The sequence below is a fragment of the Lepidochelys kempii genome, chromosome 24 (genome assembly GCF_965140265.1).
Source record: "Lepidochelys kempii isolate rLepKem1 chromosome 24, rLepKem1.hap2, whole genome shotgun sequence".
NCBI lineage: Eukaryota > Metazoa > Chordata > Testudines > Cheloniidae > Lepidochelys > Lepidochelys kempii.
The window spans coordinates 110,829-127,954 of record NC_133279.1 but is presented as its reverse complement, the minus strand read 5'-3'; the positions used below and the strand labels follow the sequence as shown (position 1 = coordinate 127,954).

Below are 17,126 nucleotides of genomic sequence, written 5' to 3'. Positions count from 1 at the left end.
TGAGATGTGGATCTTCTAAGGTCCACAGTGCCTGTGCTACCTTCCCCTGCACTTCCTAAAGTGCACAGTAGAGGAGTGTGATACTGTAAATCTCCTGCAGTTTTTCTCCTACTGATAATAGCGCACCTTAATTAATTGGTCTTGTTACAGTTGGTATGGCAACACCCATTTTTTCATGTTCTCTGTGTATATATATCTTCCTACTGTATTTTCCACTGCATGCATCCGATTAAGTGGTTTTAGCCCACGAAAGCTTATGCTCAAATATTTTTGTTAGTCTCTAAGGTGCCACAAGTACTCCTCATTTTTTTTTCCTGATACAGACTGACATGGCTACCACTCTGAAACCTTAGACTAGTTGTTCCCAAACTGTGGTTCGTGAACCCCTGGGGTTCCAGGCACGGTGAGAGCCGGGGGAAGTCCTTTCCCCAACCTGAGCGACATGGCTGGGGCTGGGACAAGGGAAGCGGAGTGGGCTGGGGCTGCGTCGCTCTGCTTCCCGCCGCTGGTGAGTGCGGGGGGCGATCCTTTCTCCGTACTCACCGGTGGCGGGAAGCGGAGCACTGCGGCTGGGAGCGGGCTGTGACCAGGTTGCTCCGCTTCCCGCTGCTGCCGGTGAGTGCGGGTTGGTGGGGGAAGAGGTGGAATGGGGGCGGGCCGGGGGTAGAGCAGGGGGGAAGGGTAAGAGGCAGGGCAGAGGGAGTTGTCCAGGGCCCCACACCCCCCTAGGGACGGCCCTGCGCCTTGCAGTGGGCACAGCCTGCGCGGGGCCGGCCGAGGGATAGGGCTGGTCGCAGGTCTGGTGCTGCCGCGTATGCAGCACACAGCTGCCTAGGACACCATGAAATTTGGGGCCCCAAATTTCATAGTGCACTATGCTGCTGCGTATGCCTAATGATGGCCCTGCAGCCAGAGCCTGCACCTCGCACCCCCTCCCGCACCCCAACCCCCTGCCCCAGGTCAAAACCCCCTCCTGCACCCAAACTCCCAGACCCTGCACCCCAATCCCCAGGCTGGAGCCCCCTCCTGTACCAAACTCCCTCCCAGAGCCCACACCCCTTACCCTCTCCTGCACCCCAACACTCTGCACCAGCCTGGCGCTCCTTCCTGCACCCAAACTCCCTCCCAGACCTCGCACCCCCTCCATTAATATAGTAGAAATGTGCAGGCCCGTGATGACTTACCAAAATTCATGGAGTGGTAAGCCCTGCAAAAATTATTGCCCACCCCTGCCTTAGACACATACCATGCAGATCAGGCCCTTTTAGTGCCATTTCCAATGCGTACTGGTACACCAACTTCTCCTTCCACTCCCAAAACCAGAGGGCTGGAGGGGCAGGAATAAATTTCTGCACATCTTAGGAAGCATGTAGGAATGATTCCTTTTTCTGTAGACCACTGCAGGTCACCAGTAGGGAAAAGGAGAAAGTACTCCTCCCTCTATTCACCTCCACATGCACCCAAGAAATTATCAGAATTTAAAATGGGATTGTATATTTGTATGGAAAATAAAAACATCCCGGGTCACAACTTCAAGTTTTTGAAAGGATATAAACTCTCATGTTTCAGGGCATAAGCTAACCTCTAATGCAGTGGTTTTCAAACTGCGGGTCGCGACCTAGTACTGGGTCATAGAATGTAAGGCACTGGGTCGCAGCGGCTCTGGTCAGCACTGCCGACAGGGCCGTTAAAAGTCCCATCAGCGGTGCTGCCCGGCTAAGGCAGGCTAGTTCCTACCTGGTCCAACACTGCACTGTGTCCCAGAAGTGGCCAGCAGCAGGTCTGGCTCCTAGGCGGGGAGGCCACAGTGCTCCGCGCATTGCCCCCAGCCTGAGCACCAGCTCCCCACTCCCATTAGTTGGGAACCAGTCAATAGAAACTGGGGGAGAGGGCGGTACCTGCGGGTGAGAGCCTTGCAGAGCTGCTTGTGTACCTCCGCCTAGGAGCCAGACCTGCTGGTGGCTGCTTCTGGGGCGCAGCGTGGTCCACAGTGCCAAGACAGGCAGGAAGCCTGCCTTAGCACCCCCACTGCGCCGCTGCCCAGGAGCTGTCTGAGGTAAGCCCATGCCCCAACCCTGCGCCCCAATCCCTAGCCCTGAGCCCCACAAACATAGAGCTCCCTCCTGCACGCCAAACGCCTCATCCCTGGCCCCACCCCAGAGCCTACACCCCTAGCCCAGAGTCCTGACCCTCCCACGCCGCAATCCCAGCCCTGAGCCCCCCAAACCTGGAGCCTGCTCCTGCACCCCAAACCCCTCATCCCTGGCCCCACCCCAGGGCCTGCACCCCCAGCCCATAGCCGTTACCCCCTCCTACTCCCCAAATCCCTCATCCCCGGCCCCACCCTGAAGCCTTCACTCCCGCACCCCAACTCTCGGCCCCAGCCCTGAGCCCCTCCCACACCCCTCATCCCCAGCTCCGTTGGGTCGCTGTTATCAACAATTTTCTTCAACTGGGTCACCAGAAAAAAAGTTTGAAAACCACTGCTCTAATTAATGAGGGTTAAGTAGCAGCCTTTCCTGTAGGCAGGCTCTTCTACAGCTGCCCCCTGAAGGGTTTCTTGGACCTTCTTCTGAAGCTATTGATACAGTCCACTGTTAGAGGCATAAACTGGACTAGATGGACCACTGTTCTGAGACAATCTGGCAATTCCTATGTACCTAATACTCCAGTCTGTGCTCTCCCTTGTGTGGTCCTCTAGAGGCAGAATGGGACCTTATGCTCGAGGTTTGCAAGGGGCTCCTGTAAATTGCACTTTCTTTGTCAGGCAGTATAATTTTTATTTCTTTTGGCCAGAATGTGTTTATAGTTAAGGCAGAGGTTGTAGGGCGTAAAACTTTCAGAAACAAAAAAACAGTGTTTTCAGCTGAGTCTAATTCCTGTTCTCAGCCCAGAGTTGGGGGGGGGGGGTATTTGAAATTTGCTGGTGGCTTTTTCTGCTGTTTTTGAGGATTATGCAGTATTTTGAGATCAGAATGAATAGGGACAGGGGTTACAGCATTTGTCGGCATCTTCTTTGCATTTGGCATGTAACTTGTAATATCTACAAAGGGTCACTGTAGTGATTTTATACAGATAATCTGTTAACGTTTATTTGTCTCTCTTCAAAGAGGATGAGAAGATTAGTAAAAAATCCTATGTTGGAAGCAGAATCCAGTTCATATGGAGGGAACAGGGAGTATTAGAAATAAAAACAACCAAAGACATGTCTACTGAATTGTAAATGTCATCTATGAGCACTGTATGCTCTAGTTATTCTAGTCACAGATCATGGGACCTGAGGCCAATTTATCATCACTTGGGTCAGTTACCTTTGGGAAGTTGTGTTTCAGTTGCAGTCCAGGAAGACAGTTTATTTTCTAACAATAAGGACAAAACCGTGAAGAGCTTACAGATATTGGTATCCTTAGAGAATTCAGAGTTTTCGCTCAGCTCACTAAATGTTAATCTGTTGCAGTTCAGCTAACTATCAAATGACACCCTCCTTCTTCTTAAGACCAAAGAGCATTTAAAAATGAGAAAATGAAAAATCCAAGATGTTCAATACCTTTCCTATTTACCACTTTCAAAGTTGCCTTGTTAAAAAATTGGGTCTAGCTGCTCTGGCTGGTGTAGAATGAAAGTCCGTACAAAAGGTTAGTTTTTTAAGACTGTGCTGCCCATCACTGACTAAGTTTGTAATAATGCAGAGATCAGGCTGATTTCTGGTATTTAATTTTATTATGGAAGTAGTTTATGCAGGTCTCTCTGACGTGTTGTAGGCCAGGGAGGAAGAAAGATGGTATTGAAAGGCTTTCCTCTCATCATTCAGGTGAAGTATGACGGGGATTTGAGAAACAGCAAACCATGACTAACAATGCTGTGTGAATCTAAAACAGGTCAGATGATCTGTTCAGATAACTCCTCCCACCCCTCCAAAAATAGATGCAGTAGTTTCATTTCTCTCTAGCCCTTCTCTTCACAACCGCACAGAGATTTTCTTACCTTTGAAAACCCTCCCAGAAGTTAACTCTGCACTAGAAAAACAGCACTTGCTGCGATTGTAACATACCTTCTGTCCACACATAAGTATTTGCAACAATCCGCAAATAATGCCAGCACTATTCCAGTTGTACTTAATTGGAGTCAGGGTCCCACTTTTGTACCCTGCACTGAATCACTGCACCTTTTGGCTTCATCTATGCTGGACAGTTTAGATGTAATTCTCCCTGTTAGAAGCTGTAATTTAGACAGGACTAAAGTGTTTTTTTTACCACCATGTTGTCTGCCTCTGAGTGGGTTAGGACAACAAACTGGAGTAATGGTCTCAAGTTGCAGTGGGGGAGATTTAGGTTGGATATTAGGAAAAACTTTTTCACTAGGAGGGTGGTGAAACACTGGAATGCGTTACCTAGGGAGGTGGTGGAATCTCCTTCCTTAGAAGTTTTTAAGGTCTGGCTTGACAAAGCCCTGGCTGGGATGATTTAATTGGGGATTGGTCCTGCTTTGAGCAGGGGGTTGGACTAGATGACCTCCTGAGGTCCCCTCCAACCCTGATATTCTATGATTCTATGAATTATAGCTGTGAGGTTGTAATGGGCCCTCTTGCAGTTCCACAGTCCTCTTGCAACCTTTTTAGTGATCACACTGCTATGGCTGCTGTACCCTCTTCTGAGCTACTGCAGCTTTTAGCGCTCAAATTAGACATAGAGCACCTTGGCAAGGTAGCATTTTTTTAGGTGGCCATCTTGTGCTACAAAATGTCAACTTGCATAAAAGAAAGTCTCCAGCCCTTTTTTGTTTGTAAAGAAAACCATCAACATGTGAATAGAGTATGAGCCTCTGCTGTGATAGCTGCCTTAGTTTACATGGGGCCTGAAATAAAAGATCAAATGTGAGCTACCCTGTTCATCTTAAAGGGTGTTAACTCAGATGCCTAATGGTTACAGTTTTAATGTCATTTAATGTCATAGGTTACATTTCACTAATGATCAAAGCATGTAAGAGGGAGGGAAAAAGCTACGAAGTCCAGCGATGTATCTGAACCCATGCTGAGGAGTCCAGCATTGTCTCCACAGAGCATGCAGGATCCGTTTTTTAATACCTGCACCAGGAGTTAGCAACCTTTGGCACGCAACCCATCAGGGTAATCTGGTGGCAGGCCGCGAGACATTTTGTTTACGTTGACTTTCCGCAGGCACGACCCCCCACAGCTCCCAGTGGCCGCGGTTTGCCATTCCTGGCCAATGGGAGCTGCAGGAAGTGGCGGGCCGTGCTGGAGCTGCAGGGGGACATACCTGCATATGGTCAACATAAAATGCCTTGCGGCCCGCCACCGGATTACGCTGATGGGCTGCGTGCCGAAGGTTGCCGACCCCTGATCTACACTGAGTAGTGTCTCAGTTTAGACATCTCATATGGGTAGAGCTTGGAAGAAGAGTATCATTGCTTTCCCCCCGCTCAATTCTACCTGTAGAACCTCTCTTGTAATTTTATGCATACAAGCTTTCTGTTGCATAAGGTGGAAATACATATGACTGTGTTCTTGCCAGAAAAAATAAAAATAGTTTTTTGGAATACCTACTATTTTAGGCATTTTAAAAGGGTAAATGTATATGGTTAACATTTAAAGTATATTTGATTCAGCACCTCTTCAACTGTGGACTGCTACTCTTACAACTCTTGTATAAGGGACCTATACAGTTCCTCCCTTTCCCCACTTTTGAGAAGATGGGAGCACTGGTACTCTCCCAAGAACCACCCACAACCCATTTCACTTTCCTGTGAAAGCAAAATTAGATTGTGCAGATCTTCAGAATATAATCATCCATTTCCTGTTTTACCTGTTTTGATCATCAGTGAAATACTTATCTAAATTATTATGAACAAAGGTCATTCTCACTTCAGATCTTGTATTTCAGGCTGATTGCCGACTAGGACAAGGACAAGGGTCCTTGTCTACACTAACCATCTTACTGAAAAGCTTTCTATCATTGGTAACACCGGTGCAGCTCCACTAATGGGAGTCCAAGTGTAGACAAGGCACTGTCCGCAGCTCATATTTTTGCCAATATGTCATGTTTTAAACAGGTTTAGCTGACAAGCTGAAACACCCATGGCTGCTTGGAGCCTTGACTATCCCAATGTTCCCACTGGAGGAAGTGTCACAATAGGAAATTTTGAGAAAGAGTTGTTTGGAAACATTGAACATAATGCAAAACTTACATTATAGCAACTAGTGGCAATGATACAACTGGATTGGTGCTTATGTTAAGCCATTAATATAGAAAGGGCTCACCACTGTATCATGAAAACCTATTTTAACAGATTTTCAAGACGGTGGTTAAAAACTCCTGAGCTCTATCCTTGGTATCACTTACACTTTTATCACCAGTGCCATCTGTGGCAATGGCTGAAATATGGGTACTAACTTTCCTAGCATAGACAAAGTCTAAAGGGTAGAGACTTATTTGTAAAAAAACAAACAAACAACCTGGGATGTCATAAGCTGTCAAAATTCAACTTCTTAATGCGGTGCGGTAGATCTCTAGGATCCCTGCCAGTTTGCCACAGAAAAACGTAGAATCTGCATTTTTAAAGAGAATCATTAGTTTTTACATTTTGTGAAAAATAAAAACATATACAATGGAACCCCAATTATGTGATTGAATTGGGAATGGGGACAGGTCAGATAACGAGGAGAATGGGCAGGGCTCGGGCTGTCAGCTTAAAAATTGTAAATATATCACTAGAACATTGTGTTCCACTGATATGTGTATATATTGTAGCTAGGGTAACTAAAGTTCAGCATTTCATTTTAACCGTGGAAAAACTTGGAATTTTATGGTTTTTTATTGAAGAATTTTGGTTTTTGTATCACAGAAAACTAGGATTCCTGGTGATAGGCAACCGTAATGTCTGCTACGGCAATAACTGGAGAGTTCAGACACTCTGAACAGCCAGGATGAACACACTGCACTATGACAAGTAACAAAGTTCAGCTGAACTGTTTACTTGTAATAATGCAAATCTAAAGTGCAGGTGGAGCTAGTGTGTCTGCTGGTACTTTAGACTGCTGTTTTATAAAGACAAGATCTTGGGCTTCCCCATCAGTCAATCTCAGTGCATGCAGATCTTAATGCAGTAGAAAACCAGAGACCAAGACAACACAATTTCCCAAAATCATCAGATTTCAAGAGAATCTTCAAAGGCACAGGAACCACAGGGGGATATCATTAGTCTTTTCTTTTATACCTGTAACAAAAAATGTCTACTTTTTCACAACCCTAAATGTAAAATCAAATGTTATTAGTGCCACATCCCCGGCAAGCCCCTCTGCCTAAAGGCCAGCCTATATGTTACTTTCTCTCAGAAGACAATTAGTATTTTTTACCAGTGACAACACCGTTCTTCCAAGCAAACACATTTATTAGGGCAAAAACATAAATAAGAGTTCCTATATGCATGCTAAAAGCTTACCAGAGGTCATCCATCAGTCTTATGAAGTTCTAGTAAGCCAAAGGCCCTCCAAACCTTCCGCAAGTGGGTCCTTTCTGTTTGCCAAATCAAAAGAAAGCCATGTGAACCGAAATGCTTTTTATACCGAAAGCCCTTTCTTTGTCCAAATCTCTGGAAAAATCCAGTTTCAGTCAGTATATTCAAACACCCCAGGGGGTGGCATTTTTTTGGAATTGTTTACAATCTCCAGAGTAATCACCCCCTTATAATTACTCCCCTACTGTTTTTAGTTCCTGGAGGATCCATGGAAAGCCTCCACCATGGAGTAGAACACAATCATGCATAAACCATTAATATATTTCATACAGTGGACCCCAAAGATGCTGCATGGGATTGCAATATCTGTCACAATTAGAATCACACAGGCCTGTAGCTAGGAAAGCAAAAATAGGGAGGCAATAAATTGTGGGTCATCGCCCTCCTGGCAAATTTTAGACGAGCAAGTGCAATTTCCTGTATTTTAGAAGATTCAATTTCTTAGGAATTGCAAATAAACTGTCATTGACAAATTATATGGGATATCAGTCATTTATAAGATGCACTGTCTTTTTTTTTTTTTAAACCTGAGACCCGTTCTGAGCAAAGATTGACAACTCAGTGTTTAAATCACCAGAAGCCACCTGGAGCCGTCTACACTAATGCTTTCACCACTGCTTCCATTGGTGGAGCTGAACTGGTGGTAATGATGGTGTGACGCTTGGTTAAAAAAGGGTTAAACATCCTGCAAAATAAACAACTCAAATTCGACCCTTAAAGACATGTGGGTAGGTAATTGTTGTGTTTTTGTGTATTTGCATGTGTATGGGTAATGGTCAACAATGTAATCAACAGTCCCTGTCTATGCTGTATTCTGATAATTCAGAGCTCAAAAGAACACCCTAGCATTTAAATTAATTGTAAACACGGGATCTCTCTGTATTCATCTCTCTTTGAAATGTATAGCAAATCATCTGTGAACGGTGGAGGAACAAGGAAATTGCCTTATGTTAATTCTATATCTAAGTACTGGTGATGGACCTCCTGCAAAGATGGATCTCCCCGAGGAACTCCAACTTGTCAAAGAGGACATGAAATTGTATAAAAGATCCTTGGGTCCTGATCCTGTTCATCTCAGAGCTGCTTGAGGCTTCATACAGTGGAAACTTAGGCCATAAGGACTGCGATCCCAGTTCTAACTGGATCACCCTGAAATATAAACATTGGACTATAACTTATAGACTATTTCTGAAAGAACTCTTTGCAACTATAAAGCTCACCATCTCTACTATGAATCTGAATCTTAAGAATTGAACTCATGTCTGTATGTATATTGATCTTTTAACCATACTCTCTCTCTTTTGTTTTTTAATAAAATTTAGTTTAGTTAATAAGAATTGGCTGTAGCGTGTATTTGGGTAAGATCTGGAATATTCAATAACCTGGGAGGTAATGTGTCCAATCTTTTGGGATTGGTAGAACCTTTTCTTTTATATGATGAAATAAGATTTTCAGAAATCATCATATTTGACTTAGGTACCTGGATGGAGGCCTGAGGCTGGATCACTTTAAGGGAACTTTATTGTTTGGACTTCTGAGTAACCAGTAAGGTAATAAAGAAGCTGTTTTATGCTGGCTTGGTAAATCTGAGTATTGGAATATCCACCAGCTTTTTGGGGATTGTCTGCCCCATTCTTTGCAGTTCACCCTAATTGAGTGACCACAGCTGGCCCCCACTGGGACCCCAGCCACAGTGACTTAGTCATGCTAGGATACACATTACCACAGGTTAATTGGGTTTTTGGATCAGTTTTTGGACCACACGCTTGTCAAAAATTAATGTTGGCTATTGGAGAGTTTAAGGGTTAAAAATCAGTTACAGTGAGTGACCCTGATTAAGATCCTGACAGAAAAAGCTTGGAAGAATTGTGCTCACAGAGGGGGTTGTCTTTTAAGAAAAAAGCCCCAGAGCAGGAATTGAAAATCTGTTAATTGCTAGTGATAAGGAAAAACAATGAGGAGTCCTTGTGGCACCTTAGAGACTAACACATTTATTTGGGCATAAGCTTTCGTGGGTAGAACCCACTTCATCGGATGCATGGAGTGAAAGTACAGGAGCAGGTATAAATACATGAAAGGATGGGGGGTTGCTTTACTAAGTGTGAGGTCAGTCTAACGAGTTAAATCAGTTAACAGCAGGATACCTTCAAAACTTCAAAAACAGACTCCAACGTGAAGCTGCAGAACTGGAATTAATTTGCAAACTGGATACTATCAGATTAGGCCTGAATAGAGACTGGGAGTGGTTGGGTCATTGCAAAACCTAAACTTAATTTCCCCAGTACTAGTTTCTCCCTACTGTTACTCACGCATTCTTATCAACTGTCTGTAATGGGCCACTCTCTTACCGCTTCAAAAATTATTTTTTCTCCCTTGATATCCTGCTGTTAATTGATTTAACTCATTAGACTGACCTCACACGTGGTAAAGCAACCCCCCATCCTTTCATGTATTTATACCTGCTCCTGTATTTTCACTCCATGCATCCGATGAAGTGGGTTCTAGGCCATGAAAGCTTATGCCCAAATAAATGTGTTAGTCTCTAAGGTGCTACAAGGACTCCTTGTTGTTTTTGCTGATACAGACTAACACAGCTACCCCTCTGAAACCAGTGATAGCGAAAATGCTTGCAGTGAGAAACCAGTAGCAGTTTGAACAAAGAATGGCATATCTTCAGTTTCTGGAAAAGCAAAAAATAACTGATATGGAAAGAGAACGCCTGTGTTTTGAACATGAACAGAGACTGGCATATATTCGATTACAGGAACTACAAGCTAAGGCAAAAGTGGACAGACTTAAGCTCCAACTCAAGAGAATAAAGGAACAACAGGAACTGTATCATCCTGAAAAGCCAGCTTCTCTGAACAACAAAGATGGGGATAGAATCTATACAGTTTGTAACAATGTTGGTATGTTTTTTGACTCTAAGCAGTTGTCTGTGTGTAACCAAATATACTCCAACACTGCCACCTTTTATGTAAATGCTTTTAGTGTGATCTCAGGTGAAGGTAACCCCATTAGTTGTGCAGAGAATGTAAAAGTCAATGGTAAAAGCTGTTTAGGGAAAGTTCTAGCTTCTAACATCACACTTGTTAAAGAAGATTACTTATAAGATCAGAGTGTGAATATTGTAATTCTCTATGAGTTTACTGTAAGTGCCTTTAGCCAAAATCCACCTTGAATGGAATGGTGTTAAATATGAAGTTAGAGCTGGTGTAAGGAAGTTATTGCCTAAGGATCTTTTTATTGGGGATGATATTAAAGCTTTGTTCAATCAGGTTGACATAAATCAGTCACAGGAAAGAAATAATCCTGAACCTGTGTCTATTAGGGGGCAAGGACTTGCTTATGGAGCGGTTCTCCAAATGCTTGTCTAAGGAAGATAGCTGTTTATCTATGCAAGGAGGCACTGTATATGTGGAAGAAATTTCTGTGTCTGATATCTCAGAAGTAAATCTGCCATTAGATAAGGCTCAGGGAAATGTTTCTCTAGAGCAAATTAAAGTTGGTGATCAGGTTAAAGCCCTAACTGAGGAAGGAAAGGATACAGTCTTGGTAAGTGATGAATTGTTAGCAAGTGATTTGTTTAAAGCAGCTCCGTGTAATGAGAAAAGGAGTACTTGTGGCACCTTAGAGACTAACCAATTTATTTGAGCATAAGCTTTCGTGAGCTACAGCTCACTTCATCGGATGTTTCCACAGTATGCATCCGATGAAGTGAGCTGTAGCTCACGAAAGCTTATGCTCAAATAAATTGGTTAGTCTCTAAGGTGCCACAAGAACTCCTTTTCTTTTTGCAAATACAGACTAACAGGGCTGTTACTCTGAAACCTGTCAGTGTAATGAGACTCTTATCTATGGAGAATAGCAATTTATCTGTTGGGAGTGGCATTTTAAGGAAGCTGTCACACTGTCTGGGTGTATGTCTGAAATCAGCCCTGGGTGCTGAAACAAAGAGAAAGATGAAGTGAGCTGTAGCTCACGAAAGCTTATGCTCAAATAAATTTGTTAGTCTCTAAGGTGCCACAAGTACTCCTTTTCTTTTTGTGGATACAGACTAACATGGCTGCTACTCTGAAACATATCTCCAATTTATTTGAGCATAAGCTTTCGTGAGCTACAGCTCACTTCATACTCTGAAACATATCTCCAGTTGTTTGTCTGTTTTGAATAGCAGCATGCCTGCTGAGAAACAGTGTCTCTCTAGTTCTCTGTCTGTAAAGCAGACAGAAGAAGCCTGTCACCTATGATGGTTGAAAATTTATTAGTTAACTCAGAGTTGATTCTGGATACAACAAAAGCCCAGGAAGGAAGTGGTCCTAAATTTCTGTCTGCTAGGGATAATGACATTATAACTAGGTTGCATCCAGTTAATGTCATAAGTAGCTCCCAGGGACCAAGCAATTCTGGTGCTTTTATTTTGCCTGTTGCTAGTATGTTGCTGGGTAAAAATATGACAACCTTGTCTGACCAGGTTGATATAGCCAGGGCACAAGGAAAGCATGAAGGTGATTTAACTATGTTACCCACTGACAGTGGGGAAACTTTTAACAAGGAAGAGGATGTTTCTAATCTTTTGACTATGAAGTCTAGCAATTTACCTGAAAGGGGATTGTGTAAAAATCCTCCTGATGGGCCAGAGGTGATTCTGGATGTATGTGAAACTCAAAAGGAGGTTGGTGATTCGTCTGTTGTGCCAAAGTCAGTTCTGGACATAAATAAAGCTCAGAAAGAATCTGTTGCAGTGCATAATACTGCAGAAGGAAAGGAATTTCTGGGTGAAGTCTTTGAGGTCTGTGAAAAGGAATTGTTTCCATTGACTCTTAATGGGCCATTGTTGATAGTAAACAGTCTCTCTTCTGAGGAAAGTATGTTGGTGCCTAATGGCCAAAGTCTTTCAAATGAAAATGAATCCACTGAATTTGCTTTAGAAAAATCTAGTGTGAATAGCTTAAAGAAGGCTTCCTTAGCTAATTTTGAAAGTGAATAGTCTGTGTCTCAGGTTGAAGAAAGAGGCTAGATTCCTGGTTTTACACAGCAGAGCAGCCTTATGAATAGACCCATAGACACTTTTTGGATTTGTCATGTAATTTCTTAGTAAGCACTAGCTAGTGTATCTGATACCTTGTGGATGCAGAAATTGCTAGGTGAAAAGCAGAACTATAGTTCAGACATGATAGAAAATGGTTGTGTCTCTTTAAGGCATGATGTCCATACAAACTTCCTACCTGACAAGAAAAAAAAAGAAAAGCAAGCTAACTCTTAAAAAGCAAAATGCCCTTACAAACTTGCCTCCCTCATCTCTAAAATACTAAAACCTCAAGGAAGTGGTTAAACTGAAATCCTATGTTAAGAAAAATCCTAAAGTAAAGAAAAAGCTACGAAAGTTCAAAAGGGACATTGAACAAGCTAACCTAACAAATTATTTGTCTAAACAAAAAGGCTTGGTATGACAAAAATTATTGTAAATGTACACGTGATAGAACTGATGTTAATATTATTGCTAATAATTGTAACTAACATGTTGCTGATACCAAAAACTGTAAAAAATTACAATGTGTCTAATCTTTTGGAAAAACCCTTGAACATGTTAAGAGTGATACATAAGAACACACTTTATGTTAAAAGGCCTTGTGATACTGATATTTCACAGTGAATGCCTGTATCTGATCTGGAAACTGTACACAGGAGAAAAGACATTGTGGACCTAATGTGCTGTGCAAAAAAGGGAAACTGAGGTATAACACCTCACAGCCCTCATGGTTGAATGCTAGAGTATGTGCTCTTTGAAGAACATTAATGGCTATGTTAAGTCAATACATAGACTAAATCCTGGAATCACTAAAGTGTTTCACAAAGTACGGACTAAGGTTCTAACTTGGGCAAAAGCATGCATCAATAATTTGGCCTTACTAAGAATTCAGTGTAAACATGGCACATATCAATGTTGGAAGGTCCTTAAAAGGTATCCAGGACCTTTAATTTCTCCCTTCCACACCAGACTCACATTGAGGGTGTGACGCATGGCTAGAAAGGGTTAAACATCCTGCAAAATAAATGACTCAAATTCGACCCTTAAAGACATGTGGGGAGGTAATGGTTGTGGTTTTATGCATGTATATGGGTAATGGTCAACAATGTAATCAACAGTCCCTGTCTATGCTGTATTCTGATAATTCAGAACTCAAAAGAACATCCTAGCATTTAAATTAATTGTAAACACGGGATCTCTCTGTATTCATCTCTCTTTGAAATGTATAGCAAATCATCTGTGAACGGTGGAGGAACAAGGAAATTGCCTTATGTTAATTCTATATCTAAGTACTGGTGATGGACCTCCTGCAAAGATGGACCTCCCCGAGGAACTCCAACTTGTCAAAGAGGACATGAAATTGTATAAAAGATCCTTGGGTCCTGATCCTATTCATCTCAGAGCTGCTTGAAGCTTCATACAGTGGAAACTTAGGCCATAAGGACTGCGATCCCAGTTCTAACTGGATCACCCTGAAATATAAACATTGGACTATAACTTATAGACTATTTCTGAAAGAACTCTTTGCAACTAGAAAGCTCACCATCTCTACTATGAATCTGAATCTTAAGAATTGAACTCATGTCTGTATGTATATTGATCTTTTAACCATACTCTCTCTCTTTTGTTTTTTAATAAAATTTAGTTTAGTTAATAAGAATTGGCTGTAGCGTGTATTTGGGTAAGATCTGGAATATTCAATAACCTGGGAGGTAATGTGTCCAATCTTTTGGGATTGGTAGAACCTTTTCTTTTATATGATGAAATAAGATTTTCAGAAATCATCATATTTGACTTAGGTACCTGGATGGAGGCCTGAGGCTGGATCACTTTAAGGGAACTGTGTTGTTTGGACTTCTGAGTAACCAGTAAGGTAATAAAGAAGCTGTTTTATGCTGGCTTGGTAAATCTGAGTATTGGAATATCCACCAGCTTTTTGGGGATTGTCTGCCCCATTCTTTGCATTTTACCCTAACTGAGTGACCACAGCTGGCCCCCACTGGGACCCTGGTCACAGATGATAGGACTTTTTTCTTTGGGGCTGATAGAGAGACACCCCCTAGTGAAACACCCCCTTAGAAAGCTTTCCTCTCTCTCTGCAGCTGCCCGTCTGCCAAGATATGGAAGACAACAGGTAATGACACTGAGACAGGTGTGGAAGCAGAGAAGTTCATTGTTCATGAATGGGAGTGGTTAACAAAGAAATAAACTTTTGGATGAGACACACTTGTGGGCATTTCATATCACATGGCATTCTTCTCAAATGTAGGGATGTAAGTCCCAGTACCTGCTTAAAATCTATCTAAAATTATCCTTGCAGGTTGACTTTTATGATATTCTACAGTTCCTGCCTTACACTCTTGTCTAGTGTCAATATGCACGCTTACTAGCTACCACTTTCCACCCCAGAAACAGTAGCATTTAGTGGTCAATGAAGTGATTCCTCTATATGTACCCTGTGAGGCTCATAAAATTATATAGGATCCTTCAGGATGAGAATCCTCATGTAAATGGAAACAATTTTTGTAAATGTTTAATATATACAAATTACAGTTGTCAGTATCCAAAATCTATAGCCATGTCTGAGATTCAAGTATCTGAACAGGGTGGGAGGTTACAGTCCTTACAGTGAATCATTTTAGGGCCAAATATCTAATATTTAAAATTACTTAAGTGTGACAGAACTCTGGATTCTAAATAGTATAACTACTTATTACTCAATTGCTGATATTAAAATAGAAACAAGTACTATTTTTAAAGAAGCCATAAAGTGTGAGAGTGCCTCTTATGGCCCATGAAACGGTAGTTCCCTAGTAAACACTTTTACTAGAGCAGCGCTGACATTGATGATGATGGCATACAAAATTGATTTGAGAGAATAAGGAGCAATAAAAATTTGAAGATGTTATTAAGCAAAACCTAGGGCCTCTATAAGTGTGTGGAACTGAGTCCCACATGGAAAAGAACAATTTTAGGAAAATAATTTCAAGCTCCAAAGGCATTTCTGTCACCAAGATCATTGAGTAATAATGGACATATTCACTTGATAGGTTCGTTGGTTTTACGAGGTGTAGGGTGTATTTTCTTTAATTAGAATAACATGCTTTTTTAAGGGCTGTATGAACATAATAAGCCTAAGGGTTATCTCATCCCTAATTGTTTTGTCTTCTTTACAGATGTGCCTCCAATTGTGGCAGGGCTTATTGGTGCCACGGTTCTTGTGGTGTCTGTCTCAGTAACAGTATTTGTGTGGACATGCTGCCACCAGCAAGCAGAAAAAAAGCACAAAACGCCCCCTTACAAATTCATTCACATGCTGAAAGGCATTAGTATCTATCCGGAAACCTTGAGTAACAAGAAGAAGATTATCCGGATCCGCAGAGACAAGAACGGCACTGTCAAGGAGACTGGAAGAGGAAACCTTTTGGTAGATGCTGCAGAAGCTGGTTTAGTGGGCTCCGAGAAGGCACCAAATGGGATGAATGCAGCCCCTTGTATCGACCAGCTCCCAATAAAAGTGGATTACGGAGATGAACTGAGTCCAGATCAAAGCATCACTCCAAGTGGGAGCAAAATCTCCTCCCCATCTTCCCCAGAAGAGGCTGTCCTGCTGGGAACACTGACTTTCTCAGTGGACTACAATTTCCCCAAAAAAGCATTGGTGGTGACCATTCAAGAGGCCCATGGGCTGCCAGTGATGGATGAGCACACTCAGGGCTCTGACCCCTACATCAAGATGACAATTCTTCCAGACAAAAGGCATCGAGTGAAGACTCGTGTGTTGCGCAAGACCCTGGACCCTATCTTTGATGAGACCTTTACCTTCTATGGGATCCCCTACAGCCAGCTGCAGGATTTGGTGCTTCACTTCCTGGTGTTGAGCTTTGATCGCTTCTCTCGAGATGATGTGATTGGAGAAGTCATGGTGCCCCTCTCTGGAGTGGATCCGAGCACTGGAAAGGTCCAGCTAACCCGAGAGATCATCAAAAGGAACATACAAGTAAGTGACTTCTCTCTCTGAATTTGGAGAGACACTTCACGGGTTATGCTTGACCCTGTGTAAGCTGATCCCCAGTTAGGCTGAGTTTTCTTGGCAGAAGGGACTCAAAATGTCTAGGAACCAGGCATACAGCAAACCCTTATTCATGTGAGTAGTTCTTACTTGTACTAGTCCCATTGAAGTCACTGGGAGAAATTGTATCAGAAAGGCTTGCAGGATCCCAGGTTATTTATGTTCTGGGTTCTTGTCCAAAAGTCGCTATGTAAATGGTTCCAAAGTAAAATACCCACAGAAGTACTTGTTTCCTCTTATATTTAGTGCCTGATAATCATTTCATTAATGATAATCATTTCATTTAAACTCCATTGTTTCAAACAGCTAGGTGTCACTGCTGCAAAAGTTTCAGAGTAGCAGCCGTGTTAGTCTGTATGCGCAAAAAGAAAAGGAGTACTTTCTTTACTCGTGAGCTACAGCTCGAAAGCTTATGCTCAAATAAATTTGTTAGTCTCTAAGGTGCCACAAGTACTCCTTTTCTTTTTGCTGCAAAAGTGAATCACACCA

At 42.5% G+C, this 17,126-nt stretch overlaps 1 protein-coding gene across 5 annotated transcripts in view; it reads left to right on the top strand.

The window, feature by feature from the left end:
• SYT11 (synaptotagmin 11) overlaps window positions 1–17,126 on the top strand; it is a 43,136-nt gene that overhangs the window by 8,301 nt on the left and 17,709 nt on the right. For 2 of the 5 annotated variants that reach the window (XM_073323182.1, XM_073323181.1), the window contains exons 2-3: window positions 14,668–14,699; window positions 15,742–16,565. In XM_073323182.1, coding sequence (XP_073179283.1) covers window positions 14,668–14,699; window positions 15,742–16,565 — 856 coding nt within the window. Of the gene's footprint in view, window positions 1–11,534; window positions 14,439–14,667; window positions 14,700–15,741; window positions 16,566–17,126 lie in introns of those variants that run through there. The other 3 variants (XM_073323185.1, XM_073323184.1, XM_073323183.1) reach the window with 3 other exon arrangements.